Raw genomic sequence first — 21537 nt, 5'->3', positions numbered from 1 at the left:
CTAAGGAGTACCCCCCCCCCCCCTGTGAGGGCACGAAGCGCTCAACTCATCAGGGTTCATGATTATGAGCGAACAAAGCCATCCCCGGGCCGTGGAGTGCCTCGTGTAGTGATGCTCATTACAGCAATTTATAAATGCCTTTGGAGGCTCTCACATTGATACCCATGTGACAGAGATGTGACAACTATGAGAATGAGCTGACATCACGTTTTTCTGATGCTCGTAGCTTTTTTTTACTATCCAAAAGAACTAATTAGTTGTGGTTGTTGTTAATGTTATATGTTTGCGATTAAAAAGTGTTCGGTTGATACCATGTGGTTTTCCATTGTGACAGTCCACCGTACCGTTGTAGGTTTAATGTTTGTAAATTCTCATATTGATATCATTCTTAAGATGTATTTTTAAGTTGCGTTTACGACATACACTTTACCAGTATTTATCTCAAAACCATCTAAATGTTATCAGATGTTAATACTGTACTTTAAATTGTACAGTCGGATCATATAAAATCCCTCTCTTAAGACCTGTGGACAGGCAAACACGTGCACCAGGAAATCTGTCTTTGAAGTAAATTTTCTGACACAGATAAGGGAGAAGATGCCGCCGAAAAGGCTTTGATGATAACAGAATTATGTTATTTCCTATAGGCATGAAGTATGAATTATTCAACTTCACAAGTAGTGCTTATCACTACTGCGCACGTGCCAAGCAAGAACGACGCCGGGCCTCTTTGTCAGCTTCAACCATTAGACTTTCCTTTCACAAGGCTTTCCAAACCTTACCACGCATCATATATTGTATCCTATCTCGACTCGCGTATCAAACGCTGTAAACCTTGAGGCACATCCACTCAGGGAATTCATGTAGATGGAAAGACCTCTATCTCCAGTCAACACATGGGACCGTTTCACGTTTTATCAATAACAATACAGAAATTGCTTCCGACAATTTTCTTTGTGTGATGGAACGAAGTTTTCCCACGACATCTATCGGTCGTATAACACAACAAGACATGAAAGACTTCAGGAGATCAAATTAGATGGGGGAAGCAGGCTATATATAACCGCTGCCGTTATTGAATCTCCTTGAGGACTTGATTGCCCATTGCCTACGCAATTGTTCTCCCCGTGAGCTGGCTGCTTTGGTGGATTACCGATAATTGAATGGTCTGTGTGAAGATTTTGTCTGATACAAGGTAAGGAGCAGGTCTGAGAGTGTTTGAGTATGTATCACTTAAGAAACTGTAAAGCCAGACTTTGATAGTTGCCTTGACTTAAACTTCGATAATAATGCGTGGAAAAGGCTGTATTGAAAGCATTGTGACATCCAATTTCCTGGCTGTGTATTCTGCTATGTAATCCATTAGATATAGAGGCTTTGCTAAACCGGGCTGAGGTTTACACGTTTGTGAACGTGACATCTAACAAGTTGTCAGCCAATCAGAGAATCGCCTAGATGTTTTATGTGGGCATATATGATTCTCTGATTGGTTGACAACTGTGTACAGACCACGCCCACAAAAGTGGAAACCTAAGCCCGGTTTAGTAGAGCCTCCCCAAAGTACGTGCATTTCTAATCCCAAGGGCTCTGCGTAGGAGGATGTATCCTGTGCACAGCGGTTTGATCCAACATTCCTACTAGTAGATGTACTAGGTAAAAAAAAGGTAGCAATTGCACCATCTTAGTAGGGTTAACACAGAATTTAATGAAGTCTTCGTGCTAGAACAGCCTTCAGACGAACATTTACAGATCTTCGAAGATCTCAAGGTGATGACCATAATTTGGGAAGCCATTTGCTTCCAAGATCTCTGTTGCACGTAAGATACTCCTTGCAAGATGTCTATATTTACTACATACAAGATTGCAAGATGTCTGTATTTACTTCATGCAAGATTGATTTAGTGCGGGAGAAAATATGGTTACGCATCTATGGAACCAATATGGCGGCTACATGGAATGGTATCATTGCCGCAACTGCCTGGTGAATTACGTCACAATATCTCTGAAATCAGTATTTCTTTATTTCTATCTGGCCATCATCTTTGCAGACACATCAAAATACGTTTTGTCTCGAGTTGTACCAAACAAGGCTAGTAGCACAAATATATCAATTTTGTACATATTCTATCTCTTTGTTAGGCTATTGATATACATTAAGACTTTACACAGCTTCACATAGTAGCAACAGCGTCCAGCGCTGCAGTATGGCAGTGTTCATGGCACTACCGTAAATATTTCTACAGAGCTATGTAAATCTTATCTTACTGATATATATTCGGTTGACAGCAAGAGGGTCGGTACACTGTACCGTGCTGGCACACATATCCTTGTACATGTCTCTGTAAAACGCAGTAAAAGCAATAGCAAACTAATGTGGTATGGACTCGTCCAGAGGCGCACTACCTACTGGTGCATGTCGTGTCCTTGGAACATGACGCCAGACATCTCGTGTCCAGGGCATCCACGGACGCGGCCGAGCGGATCTGTCCCTTATTGACGAACTCGTACTCCATGAGCTGCTCCGCCTGGGGGCGCTTCGAAGGGTCGATGTGCAGACAGTTTCTGACGACCCCGCGCGCTGAGGAGGACAGACAACACGGCAGGGTGAAGTTCAGCCATCCCAGACGGAGGTACATGCCTCCAGCATGCTTCCTCCTCAGTTTGTGGTACGTGAAGGCCAGATTCCCCGTCACCATTCTATACAGGATGCAGCCTAACGCCCAGATGTCCCCCGGGAAGGTCGCTACCTGTGTGCCCTTGGCCGTGAGGGTCTCGGGCGCCATGTAACTCGGGGTCCCGCATTTCATCTTGTTTGACGCGGCGCTGCAGATCCTAACAGACGCGCCGAAGTCTGTAAGCTTCGCCTCCATGTCCTTTCCCATCACTATATTGTACGGCTTCAGGTCGCAGTGCACGATTCCTCGCGAGTGGATGTAGTCCACGGCGGCGACTATCCCGCGGAAGATCGGCCTCACCTCCTTCTCTTTCAACCTCTTCTTTTCTTTCAGCAAGTGTTCCAGAGACTTGTTAGGGCAGAACTCCAGCACCAGGTACAGGTTGATGCTGTCCTCGATGTCTCTGATCAGCTCCACGATGTTGGGGTGTTTCAGGTGCTTGTGGATGTCCACCTCCATCAGTTTGTTCTGCTTCACGTCCTGAAGACGCATGGCTTTGACGGCGTACTCTTTTTCTTGGTTGCATTTGGCGTAGTACACTTTGCCTGAAAAATTAGCAACATCACCAGGGTTAGCTTTTTTAGAAACGAGTACTGTGCGTTTGCCAAATTCACTGTCACACACACAAACACACACACACACACACACACACATACACACACACACACACACATACACACACACACACACATACACACACACACACACACACATACACACACACACACGCACGCACGCACACACACACGCGCAGTATTACATACATACATACACACATATACATACACAGATACATAGATACATACATACATACATACATTCATACAAACATACATACATACATACATACATACATACATACATACATACATACATACATACATACATACACACATACATACATGCAAACATACATACATTCAGTGGTAACTCCCGTCCCCAGTCTTACCGTAACGACCGGAGCCAAGTTTACGGAGGAGGGTGTACTCTCTCCCGTCTACTGGGTCCGTCAGGTGCCCCGGGATAGTGGCGCTCCATGTGGAGCCGCTACTCAGTTCACTCGGGTCGTAGGTTTCGTCCTCACTGCAGAGATGAAACACAATGGTTCTTAAAAGCTCTCAGTGTTCTCAAAATACTTCAAAAAGTCTTCAATACGTCTTAATTTGGCACACCTCTGTATACCCTCAAGTATGATGACTAATACGTTAGTGAATAGAATACATGAAGAATCGGTGATATAGAATTGGTAAGAAAGTAACGTTCCATGAACATTATACAGATGATTAGCTCTGAGCTAGTAAGTGGAGATTAGAATTTCATGATGGTTGTCTGCTGACCCATGCTGCCGTACTCTTAAGTCCACTTAAGGGCATGTGCGTCTAGCCCATATTAAGGCGGAATATTGGACAAGTGCCAATTTTTCTATCAACGTTGTCTGGGACACATAGAAAATTGCTGGTTTTGTGGATGGAAGAATTCGCGTTTCTCCAGATATTTAGCCTGGTCCCAGTCTCTAGGGGTGTTTTACCGGGCCCAGTCTGCTTTATTGAACCGTTTCTGTCAGCCTATCTACTTTAGCTGCCATAGAGAGTTCCGCCGCCTAATTTAATATAAGGCCGTAAACCCATCCCCGAGCGGACTAAGCTGTCTGGCCATGGGCGGGCGGGCATCACTCCCAGCGCCGTCGGGATATCGGGAGCCCCCGATGGTATGGTTTCCAGGCTACCAGGTATTCTGAACATTGGCTTGATATTCAAAGAAATGCCATCCAAAAATGTTTGTTTTGCATGTAGATAAACAGTTCCAAATTATAGTTTTGTTGGAGATATTTTGTCGCATTGGCACTGATTGTTTTACAAAATGCCTGTCAGTTTTACCAAGGGGAATCGGCCCCTGCGGAGTATCTGAGACAGTATATACATCAACGTCCCGCTCTACCGTCATAATCAGATTAAGATAAAGTTCGTGCACAAATAGATCTAGATCTTGTAATGCGCTTAAGTCTCAGACTGAAACTCAAATCTATCAAAGTACACACCGCTTACGTCAAAGCACGTCAAGACACCACGGGGATGAAAAACAAACGGAAGTCAATTCTCTTACATGGTGAACACCGGAATCTCTATTCCTTCTGCATGGGCTCATACTAAATGATGATCGCGCGTTTGTGATGTGAAAACATACCGAAAGTCAATGTTATACATAAACGTAATGGCACAAATTCAACCCAGCACACGGAATACCCGTTTTAATATGCTTAACCTTGTTAGTATGATCGACCCCAAGATTGATTTCCAAACGCTTAAGACTCGTGTCAATGGTCAAGTCGTGACCACCATTGGCCGCGAAATTGAATTCCGATACAAGATTGACCTTTGATCCTGCGTGATGTCAGGAGAGCCAGGAACATTATTGCTCTTTGATATGAAGATATAGATCATTCCGCAGTGAAGGTTGCATTGTACATATGCACACTTTCAGTTCGACTGAACGTACTGAAGACACGACTTATCCTTTGTTCATAGAAGAAATAAAGGTAGGTGGTGTACGCCAAAAATATTTTCTCAAGCAACTGGATAAAATTTTAAAACAGTCAGACGTTTCAGACAGCATCCGCTGTCTTTCTTCAGTGACTGAGGAATGGACTGGAAAAAACTCTGAATAGATAATATTATGTTAATGAGGCTAAGACAACTGCAATTGGAGACTAAGTCAAGACAAGGCTGTTTCCAAATGTTATCCAGTTGCTTGAGCAACTATCTTTGGCATATCTTATTACCTGGATGTCTAACCTTCATCAACGTAGGTTTCAGACATGTGCTGTACGTGTCTATCAAAAGTTAGACAACTTGTGATAACATACAATTATGTGCGGGAACTACAGTATATCTCTCCACTACAGTGCGTTACCCTGTGTCTAATTATAACCCGGTGATGAAGGAAAAGGCCCACTTCCTACTAATCATTGAAATTACCGACATTCACTACCAGAAAATTAACAATAGTCCTTTTAGTTACAGCTTTCCTGAAAAATAGTAGCGTCGTGTGATTTAGCCTAGGGCGCATCTAGCTCATTTCACGCCCTTTTGGGAGGTAAAATGATGTCAGATTTGACCTTTATGTTCAGAGAAGATCTAGAAGCATGATGTGCATAGAAATCTCACTGAAGCTTTCAGTGGTACCAGTTTGATTTACTGTAAGGGTCAGACCGTGTCATGGCTTATCGGGTAGCTGTTAAAGATATTGACCATACAAAATGGTGGAAGAATATGATTGATCACGAAAAGGAGTGTGTGCAGTGCCCAGAGATCTAACTTCATTTAGGCTAAGGTCCCCTAAGACAGGCTACAAAAGCTGCCCTCAGAATGCACGTCACGAAGAGCAGGGTTCAAACACCGCACTTCCAGAGTAAAGGCTTTTGTAAGAGAAGCTCGAAAGTCCACTTCATGCGCCTGGGGGGCAGTGAGGAAAAATGAGGTCTGTGAGGAATAGTAAAAAGGAAACGAAGGAGGCAACTTGAAAAATAGTACAAAGGGTAAAGATCATTATGTTTTCAAAGTTTTGCTCTTAGAAATTCCATACAGTGATTGATTTTGGGTAATGAGGAAACATCTCATCCGATTATCATAGGAATAAGTTACGCCTCTTCCCTACCGGATATATATGTCTTGTCCAATTTGATGTAGCATTCACAATATTGCGCTGGGGAAAAAGGCCAGACAAAAGCTTAGATATCATAGCTTGACGTATCTGAATGCAAATTAACGGGAACAGTTCATTTAGCCACAACGTGTTGCTTGCCAGTTCGGGTAGCTTCAGCACAAAGTGCTACTTTGGCAATATTCAATCTCATTGCTCAAGATGCTAATTCAATTTCATAAACCTTAGCAGTCTAAACAATGTAGCGTTGCCGTCTAGCTAAATCAACACATTCTTAAGCATTCCAAACGGAGAACGCGCGTTTAGAAGGCGGTTCTCACAAGCTTTGGCTTCAGTCGGAATTGCCTGAAATGGTCTGTAACCTTTTATGCAAACACGATGCAATACCCTTTCAAACGGGGCATGTGTATTGTACTGGTTTCGTGGCAAAAATGACCTCTTTTGATGATATATCCCGTCCTTCAAACAGGATTGGTGAAGCATGTCATTAAAGATTGCTATAGTATGTTATTAAAGCTTGCTGTAGTATGTCATTTAAGAGTGTTAAAGGGACTTAGAATAAAGTGAGTATACCGACAATCACGACGAGACACTGATTGCAGGAGGTCAGGAAGGGAATTTGACATACTCTACAGATAAAAATCCCAAAAACACCGTGACGTCTTATGTATGTTACACACCATACAGAACCAAGCGTAACATAAGCATGCATTATTTGTGTATTTGCAGCTCTTAGATAAAAAAAATTCACGAAGGGTAAGTTCGTAGATTAATTCAGGTAATGCGAATAAATTCCAACAGAAGCTGCAGATGAGGTGAATATGAACGTACACATTATCGATGCAGCAGACCGTATTCAAACACTCTAGCTGGCTTCCTGATAATTATGATTGATTATTCTACCCATTGATCATGATCTAACGACAGGGTATGTTAACTTTGACGTTTGGATACGTCATTTTAATGAAAACAAAATGATTCCTTAAAGTTCTATATGGCGCCAGGTAAGACTCCTGGCAATTATTCTGCGCGAGAAAGTAGGTCGATCGAAACGGCAGTAATCCGAGAGGCTCGAATTCTACTTGACCAGCATGGCTCCTCAGTCCCATTCAACGTTTTTTTCTAACCTACCATTAAAGCAGTATAATGCTTACATGAACCAGTAATATTTATCACCAACAAGGGGACATGCATTAAGCCCTTCTGCGTACGAAATGTAACGTCTTTATCTTTACCCTGCTACAGAGGGGGCCCCGCCAGGGTCAGTCTACAATGTGTCGCCTACAAGACCAATAATATCGCTCAGATACCACGGAAACGGGTGATAAACTACAGGAGAGGGCGAGGGACTGGTGGCCTGGAACAAAACAAGACACCATGCCCAGTGCCGACGAAGCCGGGTCCCCGGGAAATTAAAACCTCGATGATTCAGCGACATATCACGAGATTTGATTATTTCTGTGCCAACTCTTCCGCGGCGGTTTAAGTCAATTATCTGAGAGATACCGTCACGAATCACCCTAATCAAACAGATTAATTGGAAAATCGCATGAACCGTTTTTGTGCTACCTCAGCGTTTTGTGATTTTAGAGTCCCTCGTTGTTTGAATGACGTTGATATCATTTGTCCGACGTGGATTTGACCCAAATTAAGACTATTCTGTACATAAATATATAGTAATTGTAGCACATTTCACCGGATATGATTATACTTCAGTACCAGCTATTGTCAGTAGGCTGCGGATCAGAGAGTGATCTCTCCTTGTGGTGTGGCACTCTCGGCATGATCATCTGACGTTACAACATGTGGTAGAAATTAGATCATCATCATCTTTACCGCTTTTCAGTTCTTCCACCGAGGCGGGCCGTATGAGAAATGAGATCTGACAGATTCAGTTCTATGACATACAGCGTAGCTATTATCTGTTGTATAAAGATCGCGGCTTTGAACAACCAGCAGCAACATTAGCGCAAATCCCAACCCAGCTCAGTTAAGTAAATCTAGTAGAGTAGCTTAGTTTATGATGGTTTCCTAGAATCCATCCTATACATGCACATGAGCACTTACACTACAGTGGAAATGTAAACCTGCTGGTAAGGTAGTGGACGGGTTACCTCCAGTTGGGGTCCTCACATTCCTCGGACGTAGCAAACCCGGTGCTGACAGAGAGTTTCTCAGACATGATGGAGTCGGAGGAACTATTTCACAGTCAGTTTGTCACTGTGTTATCGGTAGAACGCAGGGTTACAATTCCTCATGGCGATGGAACTGGATGGGCGGGGCATTGTAAGCTTGTCGCTGCGGCATCCCAACGACGTAAATGTACAGGGTTTCTAAAGTCTCTCTCAACGAGCGAAATCACGGCTGCCTCCTCTCCCGCGGGCAAGTCGTACCTCTGGTACCACTGCTGCTGCAGACCCCAGGCTGTTCAGTCGTGAACGAAAGTCTAGATATCGATTTTTACCACAGCTTTGTTCGTAACGTTAGCCAGCTGACCGGGTTCTAGACGCTCCTCCAATCACAGGTAGCCCTTTTTCTCCTCACATCCGGCGAAGTGAAATGATTACTGGCGGTCTGAACCGTATAGCGCCTAGCTATATAGCGGTGGCCACAACACCCACCGGTGGATCAATCCTATGTGTAAATTGAAATGAGCAACGCGCGTACCGATATAGCTTGTAGGGCAATCTCATTTGCAGTCTTCCTCATCTACATACAGATCGTCGCCACATACAATTAGATAGTGCTCGTTTAACATATTACCATGAATGGCGGGTCGGGTGTGAAAGAAAGTAGAAGGCACTAGAAATCACGCAAGTGCTGCTCATTTACGCAAATGTGTTAGAGATAGTTTTTCAAGATTTTTTTTCAAATTTATCAAGGGCTTGTACATATTGGTAGGTGATCAATTTTGTTAAGCACTAGTGCTTTGTAGCTACCCAAACCTAGTTCTAAATCCTCTTTCAGTTCATCTCCATGCCATGGCGTCTTGATGTATCGAATACTGTTGTTGGCTTCAATATGTCAATCAGAATGGCTTGTACTTGTAGATAAAATCTTAGAAACATACCACATAGCGCAAAACCCGCCCCTTTGTCTGTTCATACATTATTCTCACCGCCATGGGTGGTTTAAAAAGAGTTGTTACAGTTAGTGCCAATATGGTAGAATACATAAATTGCATGACAGCTGTTTCAAGGTTTTCTATGTGCTTGTTTAAGTCATGGTGCTCACAAGTGCATCGTGACAGGATCTAATTTCACACTCTCTAGTCTGAGAGCTGCGGCATGGATAACAGTTTTTAGGAATATGAACATCAAAAAGGTCAGAACAATCAACTGAAGCATCATGACTTCACATATTGACATCAAAGGCTTATGAACATTACACTGTTATGCTATTAGATGTCATATAGCATGAGAAATATACCTGTGCTTGTAATGTGGATGATTCATGTTCCATTTTCATTGCTTGACATATACAAGCGTTTGGATGAAATTTAGTCAACTGTGCTTCCATACCGGTACCAGTTTTAGTCTCTACCAGACTAACGGCGAGGGAGAGATTAGGGAGAATATTTGACAGGAGGGCTCGGCCACCAGAGGGTTTCATTTGCAGGCGCAGATATTAACCTTAGCGTGGACTGGCTTTCCTTACCAATTATTGCAATTTTTTGCCGAATTTTACGATCCCTGACCCCTGTAGGAAGGCCTGGTGGAGTTGACTTGAAGAAATCTATCTATTATCATTATTCTCCTGGTGTCAAACGAGGACGGCATCAGTTCTTGGTACAGCCAATTAAGAGAACCACTCATGAAGACAAATGTATCAGAGAGCAATCGCTACAGGCTGTTAGTATGCTGGAGGTAGGCGAAGCACTGTTGTCACGCAAACTGATTTCTTTATGAAAGGAAAAAAAAGTACGATTTTAACAAGGCTGAGCATAAAAGTGGCAACGTTTTACTCTTTCATAGTTTTTATAATTCTAGATCAGCTCAAAGCGTCTCGTGTATTTCTATGATAGAAACAGATCTATCATCCTTATCAGCTGAACAGATCTATGTAATGGGGGGGGGGGGCAACGAGTAATGTCCCACATTTGCCAGGTCACAGCAAGTACTAGTACATTTTATGGATGACATCACTGTCATCGGCGCGCGCATTAATATTGATTTAAGTCTGGTTTTGAAAATAAGAAGATTTTGTTTGTTTTTACCCACAGGCAATGGTCAACATCCCCAAAATGGGAAAGTTTGGCGCAAACGTCGGTCAGTTCCATCGCAAAAACGTTAACGTTGTAGATGCCGTAAAAAGGAATACCGGTCTGCAGATATGAAGACGTGAAATTAATAGATATGTGCCCTACACGTATTAGTCTTCCTTGCCATCCATAAGATATAACCTACAGTGGTCTAATACAATCTTTTGTTCAGAACGGAGATATTGTCTGAATACCTGTAATCTGTGTGGTGAGCAGACATGACGCGTGGAGGGAATGGTAAGTTGACATGGTTAATGATGTGGTGTGCAGGCCGGACCTGCCTTTTAGCACCCCCACGGCGAACGGATGCTATTTTTAGGGACTATCCTAAAAGCCAGAAAATGGCATGGGTGGCTGAGGTACGTACGTCAGCAGCTTCTGTAAAACAGGGCTGAAGATGGCCAGGTTGTGTCATTAAGCCCCCTCTCACGCTGGCGGCGTCGCTGCGTCCTAAACTGGATTTGTGTTACCCTTGACTTTATAATGGGAATATCATTCAAAACGTACAAGTATGACCAAAATGACAACAAAACACACAAAGCTAAAAAAGATTCGATTTTGTTGATGGAATTCGTTGAGTGCTTTGTCAATTCGATCGGCCGCAGCGACGCCGCCAGCGTGCAGCGGGTCCAGTGAGAGGGGGGCTTTACCTGGCGCACCTCTTGTTTAACTCTGAACGCACTCTGAACGGATTATATACAATAAAGGTTAAAGGCAACCAAAGTAATATTGGGACCCAAAAGATGGAAGTAAAAAAATTCTGAAATCTTGATGGTAGTGACATTTGCTGACTTTGTTTAGCACGTTTGCTCAATAGCTTTATACTATAAGCATTTTAAAACCGCGCAAAATCGTGCCGTACGACGACCCCCTTAGGTTTGCGAGCATACAAAACTCCTGCCACGATTTTCATTGAGTTCCCACATCACTACAACGTCATATTTTTGCATCATGGACGTTGCTATACATTGTAATAGTGTTTTTTTAAAACTAATCATGTTTAGAAATGACTAAATAAATTGACTTTCAAAATCCGATTTTCGGGCCCTATTGCCTGGGTTTCCTTTAAAGTGTTCCCTAGGGGAGGTTTTGTGGTTCTCTAAAGAGTTCTAGATCTGTGTATCGTTGATGGACTATAGCATTAGCTCAATCAGCATCAACGGAATAATATTGATGATACATGTAGTATAATTATATAACATATAGTATAAAGGTAAATCCGGATAAACTTTTGACAGTCACACATACCACGATAAAATGGAATGATCCATATCTTCTAATACGGATATGTCAGAATAAGAAAGGGAAGTATGACGATAGAAACACATAGAAACAGCTGTTTGGAATGTCAATGCAATATATTTTGTTCATTCCCACAAGCTATCTCTAATATAGTTGATGAGCAATATCCTTTATACGGCTCTCTATCAATTGCCTTGACATTTACTTCTATGACGGAAGAGGATGTCTATAGTTGACAGAAAAATTCGCTTCCTGACTGGAAGCCAAAATGGATAGTTTTTTAAAGATTCTAGACTGTGTAATATTGCACAACCCCGGATAGTTTTGATAACATCCTTCTATAGTATGTTCTTAATATAGCTTGAGTTGGAAAATTTTTGAACGAAGAAAATGATCTCCTCCTTAGTTGGTATCTTGCTGTGTTACTATTTTGGAATTCCTAATTGTGTTTACAGCTAGCACGGTACCTATGACCATAACTACAGAATAACCACAGGCAAGTGTTGCTTGAGCTGGAATATTTTTGACTGAAGGAAATGATTTCCTCCTTAGCAGGTATCTGGCTGTGTTACTGTTTTGGGAATTCCTTATTGTGTTTACAGCACGGTACCTATGACAATAACTACAGAATAACCACAGGCAAGTGTTGCTTGAGTTGGAATATTTTTGACTGAACGACATGATTTTCTAGATCTCCTTAGCTGGTATCTGGCTGTGTTACTATTTTGGGGACTGTATTACTGTATTATTCTTTGTTAGAATTAGAAGGTATGTGGCTCGAATGTAAGCAGCAGAAAGTTATTTTTACCGTCTCGCCCGATCTTGTTCCCTTAGAAATTAGTGAACAGTTCATGCCCCTTCCATCCGCCATGAAATTACCCTCGCCAAGAAGGTTAAGTTTTGCCGAGCGTGTGTCTGTTTGTGTGTCTGTGTATGTACACGATAACTCGAGAATGCCTTGGTGGATTGTCTTGATATTTGGTATGTTGGTAAGGCTTTATTCAGAACAAACGTCGAAATGGTTAGATTTTGGGCCCCTTAATTTGCATGATTAATGAGGAAAGTTTATAAATACGTTATGTTGCATGATAAGACTCTCTAACACGTGGCAACTGTCAGTTGACTCGCTGGGGCAAATATTCCCCATTTGGCGAAGGTATGAGGTCGTGGAGCTCTAGTTGTAAGTACGTCTGTGCGTGCCAACAGCCCTTACTCTATGACCAACAAGATCTGCGTTCAAACCCTTCACTTCTTCGAAGCAATTCACTCCTCCCTCAGTACGTGGTACATGGTAATTACCAACATGACCTATTTCATTTTTGGCCGCCTGTACTAAATCAATATCCGAGCGTGAAGAGCAAAATTGAACTTTACAAAGATGCCGCCACCTGACCTTTATTACCACGGTAACCTCCTTTTCGGTTTCTCCTTCAGACATCCCCCATTGACTTGATCAAACCAAACTCAATGTTTCTTTTATAACGGAGTTAGATGTTTTAGTTCCTGAATTCCTGAATTTTTAGAGATGAACATTAAAAGCTGCCCTCTCTGTTAAGAATGCCCACTTTCCTATATGCATGGCAGATGGAAAAACATATCATACCTACGATGACGTCTTTGTGACATTTCAATTAGTAATAGCTTAGTTAGTTAGTTTGTTAGTTTGTTTGTTTGTTTGAAGCTTTGTTTAGTCATGAGAAGCTCAAATCGGCCTGCAGGCCGCTTTTCATTCAAGTTAGCGAGCCAATAGATGGCATTCTGCTGACAGCCAATCTATGTCATCGATGATCATCCTGGCGTAAATAGACTTAGCGTTCTTACCGGCTTCATTTAAGAAGAGGACATTTGTCTTGCGTGTCTTTGATCGACTGACAACGTCCTTTTCTCGTAATCTCTGAGGAAGAAGTTGACTTTGATGTCACCGAGCCACGGGAGGATGCCAGAAAATCCAATTAAGAACACGGATCTCCGCAGCGGTAATTCAAATAATCCCCTTAAGATTCGACTGCCTTTGAAACTACAAAAAAGATTTCTACACTGGTTGATGTGATGTGAGCCTCCATAATGAAATATGTAGCATGAAAGAGAAGTGTGGTCAATATAGATGGGCTTAGTTTGTAAGCGAAGTGTTGTACTCGCTTTACATCTGGTTTGAACATTTGTTTATTGATGAGAAGCTCAAATCTGCCGCGACCTTTGAGAAATGTCTAGGTAAAGTTGTACGAAACTCTTCACATGTCGTGAACCGTGAAAAAAGTTACCGAATTCAGGGCGAAACGTTTGTTCGGAGGCTGTAAGTGTAAATCACAAGAGTCCTCAGTATGATTATCAAGATTTTTTCATCGATTTTGTTCAGGGCAGCCAACCGCGCCAAACAGCAAAAAAAGAGGTGTCTCAAGTTTGTACAACATGCTCCTCCCGAGGATGGCTTTACGTCCGAATTGTATTGAGTTCTTCCGTAATTATAATATAACGTAAGCCTCATTTCCCCGTAGAACACATACATTGTACCTCAGTGCATGCATGTTATCACACTCAATTTAGTGACTTCACATTATATCATTACCTTAATGAAGGTGTTTAAGCTATTTAAGCTTTCTGGGTCTTATAGGGTAACATTAACGTCTGTTATCTTAGTTGTTATAACCTACGAAAATACCGTTCACTGCAGCCCACGCACATGCTTTAATATGTATGATACCCGGTTGCGATATTAGTTTCCTGTGTGTAGTGTGGGGTTTTATTATTGTAATATTGATGAATAGAAATGAAAGTAATTTTCTGGTTGCTGCTCTCTGACCATGACCTAGATTTGACGTGATCAGAATTTCCTTCGGTTGAAACGAAAGCAGCAAAGATCACGGAGCAAACACTAATGAATTAACGTTACAACACTAGGAAAATGAAGAAAATATCTTATATAAATTTCATTAAGCCATTGGTATTATCAGTCTGTCAGTCTGACAGTGTTCTAAAGAGGTGATGACTAAATGAAATTTACCCTTATGCTCTCTCTTGCTTTAAACGTGTGTATGAATCCAAAATATTGTTCGACTGGCCCGTTTCATGTCCATTAAAAGCAGCGAAATACGCACAGGTATCTGCTATTCTAAGCTGATAATGGAGCATAAAGTGAATTACTCAGAATAGACGAAGTAAAATGGGGCTTGAGTTTTTTCTCTTAAGGAGCAACCGTTCTAACACGTAATGCTAGTTCTTTTGACATAGCAACAGCTGACTGCTTCTAATTACAAATAACCTTTCGTGCAAATCACGTCGTCATCGCCACACTAATGGGCAAGCGTGAATTAGGCCAGCTAGTCCTGCCCACTCGAAATGTAATTACGCGTATACCCAATGAGGGATAGTGTATGAGCCGTGAAATACTAGTAGTTGCTGATGAGAATTTACTGGTCATGTAAGAAGGACAGTTCCGCAGGCGCTATGTTATATGATTGATAACACTTCGGGGTCGACATGGCTATTATTAATAAGCATTCTGAAAAATTGCACACTGATGATGATTCAAACTCATGATTGATCGTCTTCGGGTAAGAAAAGCTTTTAGCATACAATATTTTGCCAAGACTGGAGGGAGAATTTGTACTCCGATTTCTCACCGTCTGGATCCATGGAAGAAGGTCACACGTAGACATCGTGATGTATAGATTTTTGTTGTTGCAAAAACTATTGTTTATTTATCTATTTATTAAACCTCATTTTGACTTAAAACAACAAAATCTGTAGGGCGCCGATAACAGAAACAGGGGTTTTTCTACGGGGTCGGCCCCTAAAATAAAACAATCAATCAACTAATATTGCTAACATTGAATAGATGAGATGATAATGATAAGGTTAAGATATTGACAACAATGATAATAATAATAATAGTAGTGATAAAAACGGTGATAATAATGATAGATAATCAAAGTAATAAAGGAAATAATTTTGTAGTGATAAAAGTTATGCAAGTAGGCATAAATTACAACGGCAAATAGATGTCCAGGTACATATGTTGTCGGCTTTGAAGGTTGAATTTACCAATGACATATAATGAGTTAATGATAACCTTTTGACGGAAAGAATGCTAAGATCGGAGAACATGAACCAACAAGGGCTACCTACTGCAATATAGACCTGCTGAAGGCAACATCAATGAAAATATGACATACCAGGTTAGGTAAGACCTCAGATAAAAGTTCAAACACTGCCATTGCACTCCTTTTAAAATTACACCTGTTCCCAGTTATGTTAGTTTGAGATGCTATGGCTACCCCCCCCCCCCCTTTGGCTACCTCAAAGGTGAATACCCTGCCAGGCGCGCAAAAGGTTTCTTTTGATTCAATTACATGCATCACACCTGTAGAATTGACTTCATTGAATTGACAAATGGCCTGGCATCAGGAGTACTTTCAATATAGAAATTCTAAAGTTGAAGGAGAGGAATAGGTCTTGACTCTCGCGATGATTGGAGCGGCGGGATAATTCGGGCGTCATTGGGACCGAGAAGGTAATGGTAGTTTTCTGGCATCGGCACAAAAAGCAAATCAGAACACCATTTTCAAGAGCCCGCTGACGCAAATTGAAGTGGCAGGCCAGACAAAGTTGCATTAGTCAAAAACTCGACAGAATACTTATTATTCTGGGACATGCCGTTGGGTATTACTACCCTGGTGCAGCATTGACAGGGTGTTACAACTTTTCTTCCACTGATGATTTTTCATGACAATCTATTGTTGATTAACATTGTGTATCAGACAACTACCATAAAGTCTAGACCCAAATGCAAGTCTTTGATAACAAGTTAGACATTTTGATAATATTTTGTATGTCTGAAGATATTGATAATTCTAAACATCACTGCTGTCGTGATAACGTATAGCTCTCCAAGGTGCTGAAATGAAAGTGGTGATATCAACTTTAGACGAAAAGATATTTCAACATCCATTTACGTTGTTCGTTATTAAGCCCTTTGTCTGCACTCAGTATTACTGTGGCTTATTGTGCTCCAGAAGCCAAACAACCTAGAGATTAAGAAACGTGGCTTTAAGTCTGCCTAGATATTCGATTCTTGGCATTCATAATCACATAACCGTACTTTTTATATAAGAACTACTTGTATATTCACAGCGTAAGGCATTACACAACGTATCAAGGGTGCCTCGAATAATCTGTTTCAGTCAAAAAAGACTTTTGATAAATCATTAAAACAAACACGGCCGGCATCAAAAAAAGGAGTTACTACTGGCCGAGTTACACTAATTAGCATATAGCCGTGGGAGGGACTACAGCTTCAAGTCATCAAACAGACCGCGCGTGACCGGTGAAGTATAATCATTGACCTACTTTAAATGTTAATTACGTCATCAGAGTGGTAGGGTAGATGGTTGACGGCACATGATATGGTGCGTAGCTTCTAATGAAATAAACAAATCAAGTTTTGGTACGTGCCGCTTGAGAAATCCGGAATGGGTGAGTTCTTTGAGGGTTAGAAACCGTGTGCCGTTCATGCCACGTGATAACATGTCGCAACTGCAAGTGGAGTTGGACTGCCCGGTATGATATAAAGAAAACAACATATGCCCCATGCAAGGGTAGGGCTAGACTAGTCACCCACGGTCGTGTCCATTGGCGCAGAGCAGATCGTGCGACAGTACGTATAAAACTATGATGATGAGAGAATAAAAAAAAATACGTGTAGTTGTATGTAGCTGTAGTTGTACCCAGCAAACTTGAACAGCTGGCGTGAAATAAAATCATCTCCTCTCCTAGGAGACTGAAGTGCACCAATTGTCGTTTCCGCCATGGAGATGAGGCAATTATTATCATGTGGCAGCTGCGAGTGGTTCAAGCGTTACCTTCCCGACAATCAGCACCGTTAGATGGGTACATACCCTCCGCTACGGATGGTTAGATCTTATTTATGATGGCGACTGGAACAGAAACGTCTGTTTACTTTTGCCTTCTGTACCAGCAGCTTGAAATGTCAGACGAAACGTAGAGTGACCCGTTTAGACGGTAATCATAGTGTGTAAATGATACGCGTCAGTATCTATTGCCGAACCATCTGTTTCTACACGCTTTCCCCCTGGCCATAGGTCATGAGTGGGCAACAGATAGACGATCTGAAGACAGTACTTCACATTTAACAAACTGGTTGCTGTATAATAATTGCGAAGATTACACCTACCTGTACAACGTTGACATTTTGTTCGTAATGAACAGCGGCCACTGTAAGTGCCTCGGGCGGACGATGAGAAGTACGTAGCTCTGCTTTGAAATGTCGTAGCTTTTCTAGATGCGGAAAAGAGGCACACTGTCGACAGCACGAATGTTCTCTGAATGCCTTTCTAACGACTTGCGTCTGAAACCCACGCACAGAGAGGAAGAGGAAGAGAGAGAGAGAGTAGATCTTCAGTCAACAACAAAAGATTAGGACTCCCTCCCACGCATGTCCCTTTCTCACCTTCCGACCAATGAGGACCACCCCTGTGACAACAACTGCGAAAATCAGACTACTTTACGATCAGCGAAGGTACTGATAGATAAAGATCATTAGAGGTCATTCCACGTTACGAAAAGATTATAAAAGCTCACCTATCTCAAAGCTCTCTGCTCGTTGAAAAATCTGTCAGATGATATTTCTTTGAACGATGCTCATCGGACGCGGTATCAAAGACATCTGACTCAGAAGTTGGATCAAATATGACTTTCAGCTTATATAAACAAGAGAACCTTATGTAAGTGCAAGAAGCGTACGTGGATGCACACGGTGTCTGGGGCGCGAAGTCGGCGATAAAAAGAATTGATCAGAGGGTGCCCTTGTGCCTCATTCAGGCTGATTTTTTGTGCATGCCCCGTGCCGCGTGAGCACTCAATTTCTGAATAGCAATCAGAATTGTAAGTGGTTGAAACGCATGATAATTGGCGATGGTCGGAGAAGTGCAAATGACGCAGAATCGTGCATAATGCACCCATTGTGAAAAACAATCGTCACGATCTCAGGTGGTCCTGTCTTAAATGTTAAATCTCTCGAAATCCGCGGGACACTACTGTCTTTGAATTGAAGAAACTTGATATGTTTCAAGTGGCCGCACTCACAATGAGATAATGCAGAGAGATGTTCTTTTCCCCACTAGCTGCAGTTCTACTCTGTGAACGAGCACGTGGCAGATAATTGGAAACAACCCCTTCAGCAAGTAATGGGTACTTGCAATTTGTGTGAGAACCACTGAATTCAGAAGAGTGCTGGACCAGTTTTGGTACATTTGATTCGTAGTGAATCTTGTCTTTTATTCATATATGATATAGCATAATCATAACTGTTATTCATCCGATATGCGATAGCCACAACACAATAACATCAAATGGATTACATAAGTGACCAGTCAGTCTTAAAACTACTGAGGATATAGTCAGACATATTTCTCCATGTCACTGTTATCAATTTATTTCATACCAGGGATTTACAGTGTATCAAATAGTCTAATCAATATTTTGTCATATATCAAGTAGAGGGGTTCGTAAGTGCCTTGCGAAAACACATCGTTTGACCTTTGCAAGAGCAAACGCGGAGAGCCACGACTCATTTTCCCCTTTCGATGAAACACAGAAGCTGGCACATTCAGCCCACGGGCTCGACTAAAGGACCAACAAGACTAGGTTGAATTTTTGTTGTTGTTGTTGTTGTTGTTGTGCTAACTCAGCTTTTGATGTTTTAGCAGGTCCATGTGAATAATTATTGATGAACCTATCCGAATATGCAGCATATTCTCTTCAGTACCAACCTGTTGTGTTTGGCCATGAGGCAGTTTATATCGTATACAATACAAACAAAAAACACACAAACAAACAATCTCTATGTTAAAGTGTGTCACTGTTTTCTTCGACTTCTTGTCTCTGACATGGCTTGTTCACCAGTGTTAGTAGACGTCTCTTCTTTAACGCCCGTAACAGTTTGTACTCCGTCTTGTAATCATGTATCTTCTTGTTTGGCTCCGCTAAATTGCCATCAATGTTCAGATAGTAGTGATAAGAGAGATTCCTTCCTGTAATAGGGTGTGTGTCAAATGGATAGAATCCGAACAGGGTGATCTTGTCGCAGAGTGTTGTTGCCACGACGACTCCTATAAGCCCCGTTGTCACGTAGCTGTCAAAATCTCGGTCATACCGTGGGAATATTTTCATGATGATTCTGAAAGGGTAAAATCGAACAGAGACGTGAAGATCTATTATCATTTAATACACTCTGCATTAATCTCCGAGTTTGATAAAGGTTCGATCACTTCAATGAAAAAATAGACACTTGCTAGAAGATCAATTCACTCGATTCAGTTTGATTCCATCTATTATTGTACAATGTGGATGAAAATGCATTGTAGTACTTACTTTGCGGCCAGATGGTGTGCTTCGACGTACTCAAGTGTTATTGAGATATTGGATGTTCTCGCTAGCTGTAACAAGCTCCTGAAAAGGTCAGTGCGTCTTCCTTTGGCGTAAAGGAAAATACTAGTTTTCATTTGCTCTAGTCTTTTTGAAAATCCTTCCGAGTCTTTTGATTTCAAGCTTGCTTTGACTCTGTCTAATATTTCTTTATTCAAGATTGTTAGATTTGTTTTGGTGCCGACATCTTGTTGATAACCAACTGTAGGAGCGAGGTTGAATCGTATGACGTAATCATTAGCGTCGATGTCTGTGCCGCAAAGACTGCCGGTTAGGATGTCACCGCTGCCAACGATTGCGCATGTGCTGAACCGTCTGGAGTCGTGCCCATTGGCCAGCATGCAGGAGTTCTGTCCGTACGAGGTACACGCATGCGCAGTCTCTTCTGCTATGTTTCCCCACTCATCCATTGTTACTGTGGCGAAGTAGGCAGGTCCGATGGAGACTGCCGCAGTCCTGGGGGTGGAAGATACACAACGAACATCTAGACCTACACTACCTCTCAGCTCAGTACTGGATACACACATTTGAAACAGAAATTAATATGAAGAAAAGCATTTTCACATGATAATAGCTTTCAACCTCAATGGAAATCTATGACAATTGTACAGCATTACACGAGAGTCAGATCTTATGTTTGTCTCAAAGGATTGTATTCTAAGACAAGTTTGGATCTAACAACAAGAGATTCAAAAGAACTTACCTGATCCTTTGAAGAGTAACAAGGCCAGACGAAACACGGTGATGAGGTGACACGCGGAGTACAGCTCTTTGCGGTTTTCGTGGAGACTTTCTTCTTGGCTTTCCAATCTTGGGATCCTTATCTGATGGACCCAGTAAGACAGCTGGAGGAATATGAGGGATTGGTCTCGGGATGGAGTGGCGAATGCTCCAATGATTTTTGGAGAAATCCCACGAGGTGCCATTGATGAAGTTCAAGACAGCCCGTGGGGCAGTGCTATTGGTAGAAAGAAGAAATAGTATCTCTAGCTGCTACTGCATTTCTTTTTCGACCCCACGGAGAATTGTACTAGATATGCCTGCGTCGATTTGTTTCTTCGAATGTTACAACATGATAACACTGCTATTGGAGACCATGAACAATATAGTAAATTCCTTACCTGATGATGTCGGTTGTCATGAGAAGAATCAGAATTGGTGTGACAGAAAACATGACCAACAGTAGGAACACGTTCTTCCATGGCTGCTGATACCGTCGTGCAGTGTCGTGTGAAGTATTCTGACACATTAGTTCTG

At 41.9% G+C, this 21537-nt stretch overlaps 1 protein-coding gene across 2 annotated transcripts; it reads right to left on the bottom strand.

Moving 5' to 3' along the window:
• Positions 1–1681: 1681 nt before the first annotated feature.
• Positions 1682–21517, bottom strand: LOC136443703 (serine/threonine-protein kinase PLK3-like). 2 transcript variants are annotated; one of them, XM_066441053.1, is made up of 7 exons: positions 21402–21517; positions 20984–21238; positions 20227–20736; positions 18436–20032; positions 18029–18202; positions 3625–3758; positions 1682–3220 (listed from the first exon to the last, which is right to left on the bottom strand). In XM_066441053.1, exons 5-7 carry the CDS (start codon positions 18043–18045, stop codon positions 2400–2402), a joined length of 972 nt encoding a protein of 323 aa, XP_066297150.1. In that variant the 5' UTR covers positions 18046–18202; positions 18436–20032; positions 20227–20736; positions 20984–21238; positions 21402–21517; the 3' UTR covers positions 1682–2399. The 2 variants fall into 2 exon arrangements, with proteins under 2 accessions (XP_066297150.1, XP_066297149.1); XM_066441052.1 differs by lacking the exons at positions 18029–18202; positions 18436–20032; positions 20227–20736; positions 20984–21238; positions 21402–21517 and adding an exon at positions 8450–8933.
• Positions 21518–21537: the final 20 nt, after the last annotated feature.

This window comes from Branchiostoma lanceolatum, chromosome 10 (genome assembly GCF_035083965.1).
Source record: "Branchiostoma lanceolatum isolate klBraLanc5 chromosome 10, klBraLanc5.hap2, whole genome shotgun sequence".
Taxonomy (NCBI): domain Eukaryota; kingdom Metazoa; phylum Chordata; class Leptocardii; order Amphioxiformes; family Branchiostomatidae; genus Branchiostoma; species Branchiostoma lanceolatum.
The sequence above is the reverse complement of the archived record's forward strand: the minus strand, read 5'-3'. Positions and strand labels throughout refer to the sequence as shown.